At 44.2% G+C, this 19,310-nt stretch overlaps 1 protein-coding gene across 2 annotated transcripts in view; it reads right to left on the reverse strand.

The window, feature by feature from the left end:
- IL13RA1 (interleukin 13 receptor subunit alpha 1) overlaps positions 1-19,310 on the reverse strand; it is an 81,442-nt gene that overhangs the window by 7,570 nt on the left and 54,562 nt on the right. The window contains exon 11 of one of the 2 annotated variants that reach the window (XM_027607818.1): positions 11,738-11,941. The exons of the other annotated variant lie outside the window; for it this stretch is intronic. Coding sequence (XP_027463619.1) covers positions 11,753-11,941 — 189 coding nt within the window. The 3' untranslated portion in view covers positions 11,738-11,752. Of the gene's footprint in view, positions 1-11,737; positions 11,942-19,310 lie in introns of those variants that run through there. 2 annotated transcript variants of the gene reach the window in all.

Genomic DNA, 19,310 nt, shown 5'->3' on the forward strand with positions numbered 1-19,310 from the left:
AAATTCAATGTGATCCCTATCATAATCCCAGTTGTCTTCTTGGTAGAAATGGACAAGCTGATGGTAAAGTTCATGTGGAAATGCAGGGGACCCAGAATAGCCAAAACAATCTTGAGAAAGAAGAGCAAAGCTTGAAGATTCACACTTCACAATTTCAAAACTTATAAAAAGCTACAGAATCAAGACTGTGTGGTACTTGCATGAGAATAGATATACAGATCAGAATAGAATAGAATTGAGCATCCAAAAATAAATCCATACATTTATGGTCAACTGATTTTCGACAAGGGTGCCAGATCATTCAGTGGGGAAAAATAGTCTGTGCAAGAAATGACACAGGGACAGTTATATATCCACATACAAAATAATGAAGTTGGACCCCCACCTCACACCACATATACAAATTAATACAAAATAGGTCATAGATTTAAATATAAGAGCTAAAATTATAAAACTCTTAGAAGAAATCATAGTAGAAGTTTATATTTGTGACCCTGAGTTAGGCAGAACCTTCCATGACACCAAAGCACAGGCAACAAAAGAAAACACAGATAAATAGACTTCATCAAAGTATAAAACTTTTGTGCATCAAAGGACACTATTGGGAAAGGGAAAAAACAATCCACAGAATGAGAGAAAATATGTGCAAGTCGTATATCTGATAAGGGACTTGTATCTAGACTATATAAAGTACTTTTATAACTCAATAATAAAAAGACAAATAATCTGGGCACCTGGGTGGCTCAGTCGGTTAGGTGTCTGCCTTCGGCTCAGGTCATGATCCCAGGGTCCTGGGATGGAGACCCATGTCAGGCTCCCTGCTCAGTGGGAAGTCTGCTTTTCCCTCTTCCTCTGCCCCTCCCCCCACTCATGTTCTCTCTCCCTCAAATAAATAAAATCATTTTTTATTTTTTTATTTTTATTCTTTAAGATTTTTATTTATTTATTTGAGAGAGAGAGAGAGAATGAGAGAGAGAACACGAGAGGGGGGAGGGTCAGAGGGAGAAGCAGACTCGCCGCTGAGCAGGGAGCCTGATGTGGGGCTCGATCCTGGGACTCCAGGATCGTGACCTGAGCCGAAGGCAGTCGCTTAACCAACTGAGCCACCCAGGCGCCCCTAAAATCATTTTTTTTTTAAAAAAGACAAATAATCCAATTAAGAATGGGCAAAGGAGGGGCGCCTGGGTGGCTCAGTCATTAAGCGTCTGCCTTTGGCTCAGATCACGATCCCAGGATCCTGGGATCGAGCCTCGCATTGGGCTCTCTGCTCCGCGGGAAGCCTGCTTCTCCCTCTCCCACTCCCCCTGCTTGTGTTGCCTCTCTCGCTGTGTCTCTCTCTGTCAAATAAATAAATACAATCTTAAAAAAAAAAATGGGCAAAGGATCTGAATAGGTATTTTTCCAGGGAAGATACAGAAATGGCCAATAAGCACATGAAAAGATGCTCAACATCATTAGCCATCAGGGAAATGCAAATGGAACCCATAATGAGAGACCACTTTATACCTACAAAGATGTCTACAATAAAGAAGACAGACAGTAACAAGTGTTGGCAAGGCTATGGACAAATTGGAATCCTCAAATATTGCTGGCAGGAATGTAAAATGATACAGCCATTTTGGCAATTTCTGGAATTTCCTCAAAAGGTTAAATACAGAATTACCATACCATGCAACAATTCCACACCTAGGTGAATACCGAAGGGAATTGAAAACATCTACCCACATCAAAACTTGTACACGAATGTTCAGAGCAGCATTGAAAGTAATAGCCAAAAGGTGGAAACAACCCGAAAGTCCATCAACTGATGGACGAATAGAAGGAATGAAGTACTGATCCACGCTACCACACCCATGAACCTTGGAGACATGATGCTAAGTGAAAGGAGCCAGTCACCAAAGGCCACGGATTCTATGGTTCCATTTATATGAAATGTTCAGAAGAGGGGCGCCTGGATGGCTCAGTCGGTTAGGCAGCTGCCTTTGGCTCAGCTCATGATCCTGGGGTCTTGGGATTGGGCCTCACGTCGGGCTCCCTGCTCAGTGGGGAGCCTGGTTCTCCCCTGCCTGCCATTCCCCCTGCTGGTGCTTGCTCTCTCGCTCTGTCAAATAAATAAATAAAATCTTTTTAAAAAATGTTCAGAAGAGCCAAATCCAAAGTGATGGAAAGTAGGCTAATGGTTGCCAGGGGCTGGGGGGAGGAGAGAAAAGGTGGCGACTGCTAATGGGTACAGGGTTTCATTTCAAGGTGACGGAAAAGTTGTAAAAATCGATTGTGATAATGATTGTACAGCTCTGAATATATTTTAAAAACCACTGAATTGTATACCTTAAAAGGATGAATTGTATGAGTGTGCACTGTATCACGATAAAGTTGATTTTTTATCATTTGTTCATTTTTATGTATTTATCTTTTTAACTAGGCTCCACACCCAACATGGAGTTCGAATTCACGACCTGGAGATCAAGAGTTGTGCACTCTACTGACTGAGCCAGCCGGTTGCCCCTACATTTTTATTTATTTTTTCAGATCGCTTTCACATCTGTGTTTTTAAAAATTTTAAGTGGCTTAGATTTTCTTTTATTCTTGAAGTATAGTTGACACGTAGTGTTGTATTAGTTTCAGGTGTACAATGCAGTGAGTTGACAATTCCACACATTACTCAGTGCTCGCCACAAGAGGAGTCTCCATTGGTCACCACACGGATGTTATTACAATATTGTCGACTAAATTCCCTGTGCTGTACTTCTCATCTCCGTGATTTATTTATTTTATAACCGAAGTTTGTATGACTTAATTCCCTTCATCGATTTCCCCCCGCCCTCCCCTCTGGCAGCCACCAGTTTGTTCTCTGTGTTTTAAGAGTCTGTTTGGGTTTTTTGTTGGTTGGTTGGTTGGTTGGTTGGTTGGTTGGTCTTGTGTTTTAGATCCACCAGAAGTGAAATCATATGCTATGTGTCTGTCTCACGGACTGATCTAGAGCAAGAGAGGGAGGAGGGTGTTGTGCAGAGGCGGAAGGCAGGCCGGACAGCCCTGGGTGTCCCCCTGGTGGAGGGAGGCTGGCGGGTGAGCAGCCTCTGAGGCTGCTGGCCTTTCTGGTGTGTGTGATCAAGGGGAACACTGAACCACGTCCTGGAGGCCTGGGTTCAAATGGCAGCTCTGCCGCTCTTGGAACAATTCATCAGTCTCTGGGTGTGTCAGTTTCCTCATCTAAAGGGCAGATGTAGTAACAATGGGAGCTCTTTCATCAGACTGTGGCGAGGACCACATAAGATCATGCTATAAAAGCACTGTGAGGGGCGCCTGGGGGGCTCAGTCGGTGAAGCGTCTGCCTTCGGCTCAGGTCGTGATCCCAGGGTCCCGGGATCGAGCCCCGCATCGGGCGCCCCGCTCAGCAGGGAGTCTGCTTCTTCCTCTGCCTCCACCCCTCCCCCTGCTCATGCTCTCTCTCTCTCTCTCTCTCTCTCTCTCTCTCAAATTAAAAAAATAAATAAATAAAGCACTGTGAAAGCTCGTGGTATACAGAAAGACAAGGTTATGTTTTTGCTTGCTTTCTTTACTTGTGCGTCCCTGGCACCTGGGACAGTGTCTGGCACACAGAAAGTTCTCAATAAACACTTGTTGAATGAATGAAGAATATATATACTAGATTATGAGTACTATTTGGAAGACTAGGTGCTCGCGATAAGCAAAAGTAGGAGAGAGGCAGAAGCAAGTTTCTGCACCCTTCTCCTTGGAGCCCCGTCCCCTGTCCCTTGACAGGGAGGTGCCCTGGAGGTATCAATACCCAGTGTGCTCATGCTACCACGTTTCCCCTTGCCCAGCCCGCTTGGGACCGGCCACGAAAAGGGCAATGGCTGCCATTCCTCCAGAGCTTCTTACCGTTCTTGGCACTAGCCTTTGCATGCACATCTTCAGCTTCAGCTTCCAATCTACCCCCAGGTTTCATGACTATTTTTCTTGGGGAAAAAAAAAATACATATTAATGGCTCTAAAGCTTGAGTTTTCTCACTGAAGCTGTAAGGCAAATCGTACCACAGAAACTCGATGGTATGTGGGAAGGGGCCCAGCCACCATAGCTGTGCCATTAGGCGTGGCTGTGACTGACCGGGGCGAGAGCAGGGACCAGGCCCAGGGGCGCGAGCTGCTGGGGCTCTGCTTCCTGAGGTGGTCCCCAGTGTTGTGACGAGCCGGCTAAAGACCCCTCCTGTTGCTGGGTTCCAACCTGCACTAAGGCGCCGAGGCTTTTCTATTCCTTTCATAGCTTCATCTCTGGGACACGGCAGCTGTCATTCAAATCCAGGTAATCTCTTTTCAGTGCTCTGTGACATTTAAGGGAGCAGATGGAACGGCTTGTCAGATGCTTGTCGGAAGCTGCTCACCTGGGCCCACAAATCCTTCCCCTCAGCCAACAGATTTTTCATAAAGGAGCGCTAATCTCTCTGGCTTACTGCCCTTTGCATCCCTACAACCTTAGATGCTGGGGCCATTGGCTAGGTTCAGAACCTTCTGGTAGGCTCTCCCATACCACCACCTCCACCCTTCCTTTGTAATTCTATCACAGGTAGAAAGAATAGAACTACTTGTTGATTACCTTGGGTCTTCCCTAAGTGCCCCCAAGTTCCATGGCAGTAGATGGAACTGACTACCTTCTCTGCTGGACTCATGGTGCCCAGCTGGGCCTGGCCCAAAGCAGATGCTTAATCCATATTTGTCGAAGAATGAAATAATGAATGAACTAACAAGTGAGTGAGAGAGAAAAGTAGAATCACATAAATGTGGTAATCGTTCTCAAACCTTTGAAGAGCCGTCATATGGAAGAGGAAGGATTTTTTTATTAACTTTTTCTTTTGAGATAATTTCAAGATTACAGAATAGGTACAAGAGGGGTGCCTGGGTGGCTCAGTCATTAAGCATCTGCCTTGGGCTCAGGTCATGGTCCCGGGGTCCTGGGATCGAGCCCTGCATCGGGCTCCCTGCTCCATGGGAAGCCTGCTTCTCCCTCTCCCACTCCCCCTGCTTGTGTTCCCTTTCTCTCCGTGTCTCTCTCTGTCAAATAAATAAATAGAAATCTTAAAAAAAAAAAAAAAGAATAGGTACAAGAATACTACAAAGAGGGGCGCCTGGGCGGCTCAGTCGGTTAAGCTTCCAACTCTTGATTTTGGCTCAGGTCGTGATGTCAGGGTTGTGGGATGAAGCCCCGCGTGGGGCTCTGCTCGGCACGGAGTCTACTGGAGAGTCTCTCTCTCTCTCTCTCCCTCTGCCCCTCCCTCTGCTTGAGCTATAAATAAATAAATAAATAAATAATAAATAAATAAATAAAACCTTTAAAAAAATACTACAAAGAATCCTCCTAGACTATCTATCCAGATCCCACCAATTGTGAATATTTTGCGACTCTCTCCCTACTTACGTATTAATGTTCTTTTTTCTGAACCATTTGCAGAACTATTGTATATGTCATTTCACTTCTTTTCATATTTCAGTGGGTAATTTCCAAGGACAAGGACATTCTCAGAGATAACTACAGCACGGTTATCAAATTCAGGATCTACCATCTACAGTCCTTGCTCCCAGTTTGCCAATAGTGTGGAAAACTTTTTTGTTCTCTTTGTTTCCCCAGGGCAGAAGGATTCACAGGTAGATGGATATACAAGGGAGACGATTTTTGACCATAGAATGTAAAGACTGATCTAAAAAAATTAGAATGGACTATCAGAGAATGAAACGGGCTCTCTCCAATAACAGAGAACTCCCTGTCGCTGGAGGTATTTAGGTGGAGACCAGATTACCTGTCAGGAACGGGGGAAGAGGAGATCCCTTAGGAACATGAGCTACAGAATAAGCTTCTCTCTGTGTGCACCTCTCCAAACGGGCTGACTTACATGCAACATTCTCGGCTTCTTTTTTTTCCACTTAGCATTTCTAGTGTCAGGGTTGGCCCTTTGTGTGTGGCTGGAATAGCCAGTCTTTTCCATGGCATGGTGTCAGAGCAACCTCATTCCAGCAGCCTGATAGCCTTTCCCCTGACATGTTCTATGAACAGTCAGCCCCGAAATATACTACTAATGTGTATTATGTGCTTATGATGGGCCAGGCACTGGTTTAAAGTGCTTCGCAAGTGTTAACTCATTACGTCTCAAAAAAAAAAATAAAAATAAAAATAAAAAAAACCCCAGGATGTATCTACTATTATCCTTATTTTACTGATGAGGAATCTGAAATTCAAGTAGATTTTTGATATCTTGCGTTGGTTCAGATCCAATGTGTTAGCATATTTAAGACATTATGTTCCAATTCAAATGAGTGTATGTGGAGATTTTAAAAATTGGCTCAATTCTTAGAAAGGAAAAAAAGTGAAAGAAACTGAAACATGGTGCTTTGGGACTTCAAGAATATTAGTATTTCTTTATCTTCTTATATGTGTTCTTTTCCAAAAAGGGCAGGCTAATACAGAGTTTGGGGGGTTATTTTTGTTGTTGTTGTTGTTCTGTATTTCTTTAAGATTTTATTTATTTGAGAGAGAGAGTGCACGCAGAGGGGAGAGGGGCAGAGGGTGAGGGAGAAAAAGTCTTTTTTTAATTGTTATGTTAATCACCATACATTACATCATTAGTTTTTGATGTAGTGTTCCATGATTCATTGTTTGTGCATAACACCCAGTGTTCCACGCAGAATGTGCCCTCTTTAATACCTATCACCAGGCTAACCCATCCCCCCACCCCCCTCCCCTCTAGAACCCTCAGTTTGCTTCTCAGAGTCCATCGTCTCTCATGGTTCGTCTCCCCCTCCGACTTACTCCCCTTCATTCTTCCCCTCCTGCTATCTTCTTCTTTTTCTTTTTTCTTAACATGTTGCATTATTTGTTGCAGAGGTACAGGTCTGTGATTCAACAGTCTTGCACAATTCACAGCGCTCACCATAGCACATACCCTCCCCAATGTCTATCACCCAGCCGCCCCATCCCTCCCACCCGCCACCACTCCAGCAACACTCGGTTTGTTTCCTGAGATTAAGAATTCCTCATATCAGTGAGGTCATATGATACATGTCTTTCTCTGATTGACTTATTTCACTCAGCATAACACCCTCCAGTTCCATCCACGTCATTGCAAATGGCAAGATCTCCTTCCTTTTGATGGCTGCATAATATTCCATTGTGTATATATACCACATCTTCTTTATCCACTCATCTGTCGATGGACATCTTGACTCTTTCCACAGTTTGGCTGTGGAAACTTCATGTTTTCCTTTTTTTTTAAAAGATTTTATTTATTTATTATTGTGGACATTGCTCCTATAAACATTGGGGTGCACATACCCCTTTGGATCCCTACATTTGTATCTTTGTGGTAAATACCCAGTAGTGCAATTGCTGGATCGTATGGTAGCTCTATTTTCAACTGTTTGAGGAACCTCCATACTGTTTTCCAGAGGGGATGCACCAGCTTGCATTCCCACCAACAGTGTAGGAGGGTTCCCCTTGAGGGAGAAAGAATCTTAAGCAGACTCCGCACTGAGCGTGGTGCCCAATGCGGGGCTCAATCTCACGACCTTGCGATCACGACCTGAGCCGAAACCAAGAGTCAGAAACTTAACCAACTGCACCATCCAGGTGCCCCTGGTTCTATATTTCTATGTTTCCTGATTTTCTGATTGTTGTTGTAACTATTATTTTTATTTTAAACACCTACTTTTCACTTTAATTGACATGCCAATTCCAGACTCAAGACTCTCTGAGGGACTGTGTGTATAAAGCTGATGAATCTCCCTATTGCACTATCATCCCAGAAGACAGAGGAACCAGGACAATGGCTCCTTATTTCCAAAGCCTTGGGGATTTCATATTTTTCAGAATAGTTATCTCCTGGCCAATTTGTACTAATCGTTCAAATTTCAGCTTAAATGTCAGAAAAGTTTTCACTACCCTTCAAGATGTGATCAGATTCCCGTTTCCTGCTCCCACTGCAGCATCCACCTTTCCCTCAGAGCAACGATCACACTTCTTATGACTGTCTTCTGTCTTTACAGTTAGACTGTCATACAATTTTATTTATTTATTTGAGAGAGAGTGAGAGTGAGAGCACGGGAGTAGGGTGAGGGGCAGAGGGAGAAGCAGACTCCCCGCCGGGCAGGGAGCCCAATGAGGGGCTTGATCCCAGACCTGAGCCGAAGGCAGACGCTTAACGACTGAGCCACCCAGGCGCCCCTGTCATACAACTTCTTGAGGGGCCACATCTGTTTTCCTCCCCAACGTGGCTTCAGTGCTTAGCACAGTGTACCCACTCAATAAATGTTTGCTAAATGAATGAACCGAAAAGACGAAGACCCGGTTCCACTCCAGAAAAGGAGGTTGGCAAAAGAAAACATCGAAGGAGGAAGCGGTGCCCCTGGAGGCAAAAACGAGGGTGTCCTAATATCAAAAGTCAAAGCCAACCAGTGACTCGGTCAAAACGAGGGATTTGGTGGGTCCAGCGGAGAGCTGTGGTCCCAGCCAGAACCTTGGTCGGCAGCTACAGGACAGCAGCGGGGGCAGGAAAGAGCTCAATTCGGTGCCAGCATGCCATAGCTGGCCGGAAGTAGTCTGCTGTCAAGGGTTAAACGCTTCCAGAAAGAAAGGATACTACAGAACACGTGCCCCCACAGTTTCCTCCGTTGGGGATGGAGGAATAGACCTAGCCTAAAAAGACTTCGAGGAAGAACTATAAAAGGTTTTTGAGAGGAGGGGTCTTGGTGGCCCCCAAATCATGTCCCCTCTCCCTAAGTGGCAATCACAGAGCTGCCATTAGCATTTCTCCATGCAGCCCCCAGATGGCAGCAGTGTGTTACTCTGGAGCTGCGAGTTGCTGGTAAGGGCTCTGCCTTGCGGTCTCGCTTGCCACTGCATGACTGCCCTGTAGCAAGCTCAGATTTGGAATTTCTTCACCCTGTGCCCAGAGGCTTGCAATGAGTCTTCTGGGAGTGAGCCCACTGCTCTTTTCCCGGGGGCTGGCTCCCGCACCCCTGACTCTTGAAGTTGCTTTGCTCTCATTGCCACCCGAGTGCCCTCCAACCTTGTTGGAAATCATGACCCAGTGGTTCCCGCCAACAGCCTACAGTCCACATGTCCAAAACAGAATTCGTGTTTCTCATCCGCCCCCTCCCTCACCCCCACTCCAGGCTTTGCTTCTCTATAGCATCTTGAACATCTCCTGTTCATTCGTCAAGTCCTGGTGAGTCCACCTCTAAAATATTTCAGATCTGAGTTCTCTTTTCTAATTTCCCTGGCACAGGAGAGCCTCGCCACCTCTCAACTAAGCTCCTACCTCATTGGCTTATCTCCATCGTCTTCCTCCCACAATCCATCCTGCTACCACCATCTGTGACTTTGCCCAACCTCTTCCCAGGACAAGAATGCCCCCTTTTGTGAATCTGTTCAGATTCGACTCACACTTCAAGGTTCAGATCATTCCTTCTATTGCCTGTCTACAGCACTTCATTTGGACCTCCTTTTATAGCTTTAATTTTTCACACTCTGCCTTGAAGATTATTATTTATATATATGGATCACTCCCTCCCTCCCTCCCTTAGCCCAGGATGGCAACTACGTGGCACAAATTCTTCAAGTCATCCCCCAACCAGTACCCCATGAGAGGCATCACTAACGGATCTTAGCTGTCTTTCTGCTGAGCCTAAACGCAATCTCAAAATCCTTCTCAAAACAGTATCTCCAGGCAGAACTGGTTCACCAGATGAAACAGATGTCCCGTCCCTAGCTCGGACTCTGAGAAACAAGGAGACAGAAAGCAAGTCCTATTCTTCTTTGAACCCACCACAGCATCTTATACATACTCTATACTCATGTAAAGGCTTCCTGAATGAAGGAATAAAGCAGTGGACTAGAGCAGACCCTGGTAGCAGGAATGCTGCTCCCAGACTCCACGGTTCAATTCAATCAGCTTTTTTTCACTCCAGTGGATCTACTCCATCCTGCTGGTGGTAGTCACATGGTGCATATCAATATTTCCCAATGCTATCCAAGCCAACAACTTACCAAAAGCTGCATGACTAAGTGTTCACTCAGCAGGTGGAAGGAGCACGTACTTAACCACACATCATTTCCCTCAACCTACCATGCAGACTCCTAAGCCTGTTTTTCCGGCCTGCTTTCCAGTTTTCAGTACATTTAAAAATATCCTAAAGGGGTCACGCCATTTTGGTCCTAATGAATCCATGCTTAAGTGTTTCTTCATTATCACATTTCCAACATGCTTATATCAGTCCTTATCCCAAGGGGGGAGAAATGATACAACACAGATATGCTTTCGATTGCCACGTGCACAAACATTCCCTACGCGTATTAAAAGTTGGCATTTGGTTGTGTGGGGGGTGGGGCAGGGTGTGTGTGTGCGTATAGGGTTGTTGTTGTTTTTTTTTTTCCAAGGAAAACTGAGTGTTGGCTGTGTAAGAACTTCCAAGGCCAATCTTGAGTTTTCACTTTGTTCATGGCTGACTTACTGTCCTTATCAAGAATTTCCAGAGCCCAGTGCAAGACACAGTGACCCTAATGTGCAGTCAGAGCAATCTGGAAGGTCGTGGCGGGGAGCTACTTTGTGGTGACAGGGCCATACTCATTACTAGATGCCAATGCAGTAAGGTTTTGAGGGCCAAACAACTATTTGTTCCTAAATCCTTGCCCCTATATATAACAAAGTGTTGGTATTCAAAAATCCACCATGAGCCTTGCTGGATCCTGATTCGAACAAACAATAGAAAAAAAAGAAGTGAGACAGTTGGGGAAGTGTAAACACTGACTGGATATTTGATAATATTAAGCAATTATTGTTAATTTTTTTAAGTATGGTATACTTAATGGTATTGCAGTTTATTTCTTGATTGATTTCAGTACTTCATGTTTTCCTTTTTTTTTAAAAGATTTTATTTATTTATTTGAGAGAGAGAGAACATAAGCAAGGAGACTGGCAGGCAGAGGGAGAAGCAGGCTCCCCGCTGAGCAGGGAGCCCAATGCAGGACTCATCCCAGGACCCCGGGACCATGACCTGAGCCAAAGGCAGTCCCTTAACCAACTGAACCACCCAGGTGTCCATACGTCACATTTTCTTATCTTACCTTTTTGGAAGTGATCTAGACAGTCCATGATTTTCACTTCACTCATCATTTAATTTGGCAAAACTTTATAAAGTTACTGGTTACCAAAGATTTTGGAAGCTATTTAAAAGTTTGCCTATAAACCTTTTAATCTTATTTACATCTATTTGATTTACTTGTTCTTAACAATTATGTTTAGACTACCCACAACACTTCGGGAGGCACTGGACAAAGTCAACCATTATTTCAAGTTTTTTTTTTTCTGACAAATTTGCAACAGAGATAACATGAACTTATGTGATTTTCAGTAAACACAAGCAGAAGAGAAGTTGTATATTTAATCCCGGTAATTCTAAAGACATGTCTATTTTCATTAACCCCACAACCTTAAATTAGCTTTAATAACGAACACTTTCCCTATTGTAGTTTTTTTTTTTTAATAAAAGGGGTCCTTAGTTTTTAGAGATGTGTACTGAAGTATTTACAGATGAAATGATACAACGTCTGGGATTTGCTTCAAAGTAATTCATTGTCTGTGAGATGGAGAATGGGTGGAGGTAGAGACGAAGCAAGACCAACCATGTTGATCATTGGAGGATGGTCATTCATCTTAACAGTCTCTCCACTTTTGTTTATGTTTGAACTTTTCCATAATAAAGGATTTTAAAAAATCCACCATGAAAGCGGCAGCATGATTTCGGAAAGGCTCCTCGGACGATGAATCTCACCCAGGAGAGGGAGCCCACAAACACGTTGGCCTTCCTTGACCACGTTAGAAAGGATGAATGGATCAAACGTCTTGTTATCAGGAGGCAGAAGCCAAAAGGGAGGAGAAATGAGGTGAGGCGGAGTCTGAAAAGAGAGGAAGGTAGGAAAGGTCTGGAACATGGACTCTTGCCAGACTGGCGAAGCCACTGCCAGCGACGGAAAGACAGCACTGAGGGTGGTGGCAGCTGGGGAGAGGATGCTGAAAGAAAGGAGTCGACTCGGGGCACCTGGGTGGCTCAGTCGTTAGGCGTCTGCCTCCGGCTCAGGTCATGATCCCAGAGTCCTGGGATCGAGCCCCGCATCGGGCTCCCTGCTCAGCGGGAAGCCTGCTTCTCCCTCTCCCACTCCCCCTGCTTGTGTTTCTGCTCTCGTTGTCTCTCTGTCAAATAAATAAAAAAAATCTTAAAAAAAAAAAAAAGAAAGGAGTCGACTTGGAAGGGGGAAGATATCTTGCCTACGCACTCTGGCGGGGGCTGGTGGGATGCAGCTTGAACGTCCAAGCTATAAAGCCGACTCACGCTTGGGAGAGAGCTGTCCTTATTGCCCCTCCACTGCTTTCGGACACAGCACGGAGAGAAGACGTTTGGGATTCACTCTTAGTCCAATTCTTAAGTCAAACAATAACGCATAGAATCATCTTCTGGTTTTGTCTGCATTTTCAAATCTACAAGTCTTAGGTCAGCTGCTCTTTTTTGATGTCTGCTCCCATTATTTTTCTAGAAAAACGACTCCAAATTGCCATTTTCTTAACTGTGAATATTAGACCTGAAAGGCCCCCTGTAGATCGCTTACTGCTTTTTTCCCAGGTGAGAAAACACAAACTAAGAGAAAGGAAATGACTCGCCTGGCAGGCACGTGGTAGGTGCTCAGTACCTTTCTACTGAGTCCGGTAGCGGGTCATACTAATCTGCCTCTACCAAGAAATTGGCATCAGATCTGGCAGGTTGGTGCCCATGTCATACAGTTTGCACATCACTCCTGGTCGAAAGAAAATGATCACATCGACAGAGAAGGCAAGCTTAGACTGTTCCTAGCTTGGGTACCTTCTTCCTCTATGATTCTAGTTCTAGTCTCTGTGGGTCCCCTATGTGCTGGCAAGGCAGCTCCTGGGTGCGAAGCTCACAGCTAACCCAGGCCTCCTCTTCGGGCTGAGGCTTGTCAATTGTCTCTTAGCCTCCTCAGTGCCCCCAGGTACTGGCCAGCCTTATTTTGGGCTGCATGGCAGGGCGCGCATTAATCCCCATACATTAGATGTTTACACTGCACTCCCATCCTGAGAAAATGGTTAGTTTGGGCTCCAAACAGCCTATTGTACTGCCAAGGAGCAGCTATCTAGCATTATTTCTTCAGTTTCCATCTATCCCAGGGGAAGGAAGGAAAGGGAGGGAGAGAGAGAGGGAGAAAGATAGAATGGAAGAAAGAAAGAAGGAAAGAAAGAAGGAAAGAAAGAAAAACTACTTTTGATTTGGGGCGCCTGGGTGGCTCAGTCAGTTAAGTGGCCCACTCTTGATTTCAGCTCAGGTCATGATCTCAGGGTTGTGAGATCAAGCCCCATGTGGGGCTCCGCGCTCAGCAGGGAGTCTGCTTGAGGATTCTCTCCCTCTGCGCCTTCCCCCTCCTTCTTTCTCTCTCTTTCTCAAACAAATCTTTAAAAAACTACTTTTGATTTTAAGTGTTTTTAGAAGCATAAAAAGAGCTAAGATTCTGATGTCCTAAGAGTTGAATATAGCATTCTTTTTCTCGAAACAGTGCAATTGGGAAATGTCATGCCACTGCCAAGTCAATACAATGAAGGAAAATAGTGCAACATGATATTGTAAAAGCAGGATACATTGCTGTCACCATGATTCTCATTTTCGCATAAAGGAAAAGGAGCGGCACCTGGCTGGCTCAGCCGGTGGAGCGTGCATCCCTTGATCTCAAGGTTGTAAGTCTGAGCCCCACGTTGGGTATAGAGAGTACTTAAAATCTTTAAAAAAAAAAATTATATGCCCAAGAAGACATCTCATTGTGAAATTTTAAAACACTAGAGACCAAAAGAAAACTTTTAAGCTTGCAGAGAGAGTTACACCCAGAAAATTGGAAATCAATAAAGGAATCAGACTTTTCAAAAGCAACGCTAGAAGCAAGAACATAGTGGAATATGGTTTTAAAAATCTGAAGGGAAATTGTTTCTAATTAGGAATTCTTCACCAAGGGCTAATTTTAATCATATGTGAAGATATGTTCAGATACAGAAGGGTTTTATTAAAAAAATTACCTCCCTCGCGGGCGCCTGGCTAACTCACTCACTTAAGCATCTGCCTTCAGCTCAGGTCATGATCCCAGGGTTCTGGAATCGAGTCCCGCATCGGGCTCCCTGCTCAGCGGGAAGCCTGCTTCTCTGCCCCTCCCCTGCCTGGCTCGTGCGCATTCTCGGCATTCTCTCTTTCTCTCAAATAAATAAAATCTTTTAAAAAAAATATATACCTCCCTCGCAATCTTTCTAAGGAAGTGAGTACAGGATGTAGTCTGGCAAAACCAGGGCATAAAGCAAGAAAGAGGACCACCTGAAATGTGGAAAGCAGAGTCGAACAAAGAAGAGAAGCTAAGGGCACTCCCCGGATGACAGTTGGGTGGCAGGCCCAGAGGGCAAATATTCCAGAATGGATCGGGTAGCCAGCAAACTCCACGAGGGTTGTCTCCCAAGAAAAAGAAATGGAACTCATTGATTACGTGTGATAGATGACCATGCCAAATGGAGTTCTGTGGTTCTCTCAGCAAGTTTGGGGCTGAACTCATGACAGGTACTTAGAAAAACAAATCAAAGAAAAGAGACAATTTGGGGAAGACAAGATAAAGGAAATACAATTTAATGGTACTGTACATGGATCAACTGTGCATGATTATACAAATATTGCAAATATTTAATATTTTAACCAAAATTTTTTTGTATTTGTAGAAGTGTGAGTGCCTGTGGTGTATGTCTGCATGTGTGTGTGTGTGTTGGGGACATATAAGAGAGCTAGTTCCTCATCCTCCATAGCAGAAATTCAGAAATAGGTAATTTCTAAACCTAAATAAAAATAAGAAACATCATTAAGTATTTGGGCATTAGTCAGAAGGGTTAGATACCAAAAGAACCAGCTAAAAACGTTAAAAGCAGTTTAAAACAACACAAATTTATTATTTCACACTTCTGTAGGTCAGAAGTCCAACAAAGTATGATTGATTTTCTGCTTGAGGTCTCATAAGGCTGAAATCATGTAGTTGGCCAGGCTGGGCTCCTATCTGGAGACGCTAGGGTTAGATTCAGATGCCAGGCTCATTTCACGTTGTTGGCAGGATTCGGTCCTTCTAGCGCTTTCTAGCAGCCTCTTCATTCTCAAGCCCATGACAACACTTTGAGACCTTTCTGTGCTTTGACTCTTCCATTTCTAGCCTGAGAAATTTCTCTGCTTTTAAGGGCTCAAGTGATGAGATTGGGCCCACCCAGATAATCCAGGAAAATCTTCCCATTTTAAGATCTATAATCGTAATGACATCTGCAAAGCCCCTTTTGCCATGTAACGTAACGTTTTCACAGGCTCCAGGGATAGGGTGAGGGCATCTTTTCTGGGAGCAGGAATCAGGGGTCAGGAGTGGTGGGGCAGGAGACCACTGTGTTTTATAAGACCTGTGGTATTCTTCGATTTTTAAAATTATGTACATGTTGGGGCACCTGGGTGGCTCAGTCGTTAAGCGTCTGCCTTCAGCTCAGGTCATGATTCCAGGTCCTGGGATCAAGCCCCACATCGGGCTCCCTGCTCGGCGGGAAGCCTGCTTCTCCCTCTGCCACTCCCCCTGCTTGTGTTCCCTCTCTCGCTGTGTCTCTCTCTGTCAAATAAATGAAATCTTTAAAAAAAAGATAATGTACATGTTTCATTTTGATCAAATAAAAACCAAAAAGTTAAATCCAATGACCAAATTTGCAAGTATTGAATTCAAAGGGACTCTATTTTAGGTAACGTATCAAATGTCATTATAGAGGCAATCTGTATTATACAAAAATCCCTTTTTGTGTCTCTAGGCAAAATGACCTACGATCTGCAAAGCATGGTAAGAAATAGTTGTTAGGCACAATCATGGCTGGGCCCTTGTGAAAAATTCTGATTTGGATGTACCACAGGGCTCATCCAAGGTATCAATCCCTCTGTTCGTACTGTTGTATTAAAGGACCCACTCTGGTTACTTTTGGCAGTTAACCACCACTCATGGCTAGCTATTTCCTGTAGCAACAGGAGGTGACCGTAAATGCATTTTCTTGATATGCAAAACAAGTCATTATCTCAGTTTTTGTTGGATGTCAGAATAGAGCTAATCTAGTCCAGTCTCCTTATTTTACAGAGAACACTGATGCCCAGCCAGAGGTAGGGACCTGCCCATGGCATTGCTTGTGTCTGTAGCAAAGACCCCCACTTCTGAATGAGTTCCACAACTTACGGCCACTGTTAGGAACTTTGGATGGCATGAAAAATCGCGAAGTCTAACATCTTCATCTTATAGATAGGGAAGCCAATGCAAACAGGAAGAAACGTCTGCCCAAGGTCATTTGGAACTCCGACATTCTAAGCTAGGTTACTTTGCACTGTGCAAAGCACACAGATGAATAGCATGCACAAACGAATCTGAAGACGCTGTAAAAAGCTCACTTAAATGGTTTAAATTCTCAAATAGCTTCTGTTTGATAAGCAATTTGGCAACAATTTGAAAGAAAATGTTTCTTCTTTAGGTAGCTTTCTTCTTAGGACAAGTAAATATATCACTGGCCTCCTAATACAGGCTCTCATGTCAGGCTGACTTGGTTTCCAATTCTGTCTCAGTCATTTACTAGCTGGGTGATCTTGCATACACAACTCAATTGTTTTATTTTTTTTAAATATTTTATTTGAGAGAGAGGGAGGGAGGGAGAGCGCACGAGCTGGGGGAAGGGCAGAAGGACAAGCAGACCCCCAACTGAGCGCAGAGCCTGCCACAGGGCTCGATCTCAGGACCCCGAGACCATGACCCGAGCGGAAGTCAGATGCTTAACTGAGTGAACCATCTGGGCGCCCCCAACTCAATCATTTTATATCTCAGTCTCTTCATCTATAAAATGAAGGTAACAATGCCACCTATCTCATGGGTGTCACATGGGAATTTAGTGAAATAATACATCTAACTTGGCACCTGGTAGCCACTCAATAACTATTTTCTCTTTTTATGTAATGTTCATACCTAAAAAATGTTGAAAACTAGCAGTCAAATATTTTCCTGTTGCTAATAGTAAACTAATAGTGTGACGATTAGGAAAGACAGTTAAAGGCCAAAGAACCTTCAGGAAGAATTCATCTTGGGGATTGATGTCAAAAATATCTAGCATATCCAAATGCCAATAAATCTCCTCCCTCGCTTAAAGTAATAGCATGCCATGACTTAGCTACAGTATTTACAAGAAACTTACTGCTTGATCTAATCATCAGCGTTTAAAAGAAGAGTCTCTGAAATAAGTGTTCTTGTTTCCTTGCTTTCTTCTGAAACTACTAATACTCTGATGGCATAACGTGTTTCTTATGTGAGCTTGGAAACGAGCAGGACTTCATGGAAATGACAAAATGGTAAATTACTCTGGAAATCAAATGTACTTCAATCATTCTGGCTCCTCTCCCCGAGACAAGGTGAACATGTTTATGACTACAAAAATGTGTTTTCCATAGATCTCATATAGATAAGCAACCTCAAGTGTCTGTACTCAAATGTTTTCTGTCATAATACTCAGTATATTGATGTATTAAGCAGCAAAGCTTTCTTATTAAAAACACAACTATACTTACCTGGAGACAGATTTCCAGACTCTTCTTGGATCATTCTAGATAGTTACAGAAATAACCTCACCGAGCTCAGCAGCCCCTACCCACCCCCTAGGGTTTGGATCTTGTAAAGATTCAGGGTAATTAATAAATGTGGTCTGGCTAAAGACCCATTCCTAGAGCTTAACACTGTTAAATAACAAAAACTCAACAAAGTAAATTTGAAAGATCTAATCGGCTTTATTATTTGACTCATGAATCCAGCAGCATCCGCACCTAATACGTAGAGAAGAGTTCAAAAGGACCACAGAGGGGCGCCTGGGTGGCTCAGTCATTAAGCGTCTGCCTTCGGCTCAGGTCATGATCCCAGGGTCCTGGGATGGGGCCCCGCATCGGGCTGCCTGCTCAGCGGGGAGCCTGCTTCTCCCTCCCCCACTCCCCCTGCTTGTGTTCCCTCTCTTGCTGTCTCTCTCTGTCAAATAAATAAAATCTTAAAAAAAAGAGCCACAGAAAAGAAAAGTCTTTTGTATTTTTTTAAAGATTTTATTTATTTATTTGACAGAGAGAGACAAAGCGAGAGAGGGTACACAAGCAGGGGGAGTGGGGGAGGGAGAAGCAGGCTTCCCGTAGAGCAGGCAGCCCGATGCGGGGCTCGATCCCAGGACCCTGGGATCATGACCTGAGCCGAAGGCAGATGCTTAACGACTGAGCCACCCAGGCGCCCCAAGAAAAGACTTTTTAAAATTTTTATTGTTATGTTAGTCACCATACATTACATCATTAGTTTTGGATGTAGTGTTCCATGATTCACTGTTTGTGCATAACACCCAGTGCTCCATGCAGTACGTGCCCTCGTTAATACCCATCACCAGGCTAACCCATCCCCCCACCCCCCTCCGCTCTAGAACCCTCAGTTTGTTTTTCAGAGTCCATCGTCTCTCGTGGTTCGTCTCCCCCTCCGATTTCCCACCCTTCATTCTTCCCCTCCTGCTTTTTTTTTTTTTCTTCCTTAACATATGTTGCATTATTTGTTTCAGAGAGTGAGGGGCGCCTGGGTGGCTCAGCTGGCTAAGTGTCCGACTCTGTATTTCAGCTCAGGTCACGATCTCAGGGTCGTGAGATCGAGCCCCACATAGGTGGCTCCATGCTGGGTGTGGGGCCTGCTGAAGATTCTTTCTCTCTCCCTCTCCTGCCCCTCCTCCACCTTACCTCTCTAAAAAAAATTAATAATAAAGATAGGGAGTGGAAAAAAGGAAATTATTAGCAAGGAATCCATTGTTTTAAGCAAGGTCACCCTCCCAAAGGGAACGGAAAGGGTCTATCAGTAAAATTCCTAGTGCTGAGCAGGAAATTCCATGTTGACTGGCTAAAGGTTAAAGGCTGAAACTGCAGTTACGTATTAAGTCTTGGCTTACTGACTTGGGTTAAGTGACACCATGCTGGGCCCGTGGTTTCCCTTTTAACAACACGAATGAGAAAAAAAAAACCCTCCATGACACTGAAACCATTTTGCTATAGTTATAGAAAATACGAAACCACATTACCATCTCTTAAGAGGACAGTTATTGAAAACTGATTATTAGGCTCAAATCTCACCTGCTCATGTGACTAATTTCTAACTGGGGGTCCCCCATCATGTATACCAG

The sequence above is a fragment of the Zalophus californianus genome, chromosome X (assembly GCF_009762305.2).
Source record: "Zalophus californianus isolate mZalCal1 chromosome X, mZalCal1.pri.v2, whole genome shotgun sequence".
Classification (NCBI taxonomy): Eukaryota; Metazoa; Chordata; class Mammalia; order Carnivora; family Otariidae; genus Zalophus; species Zalophus californianus.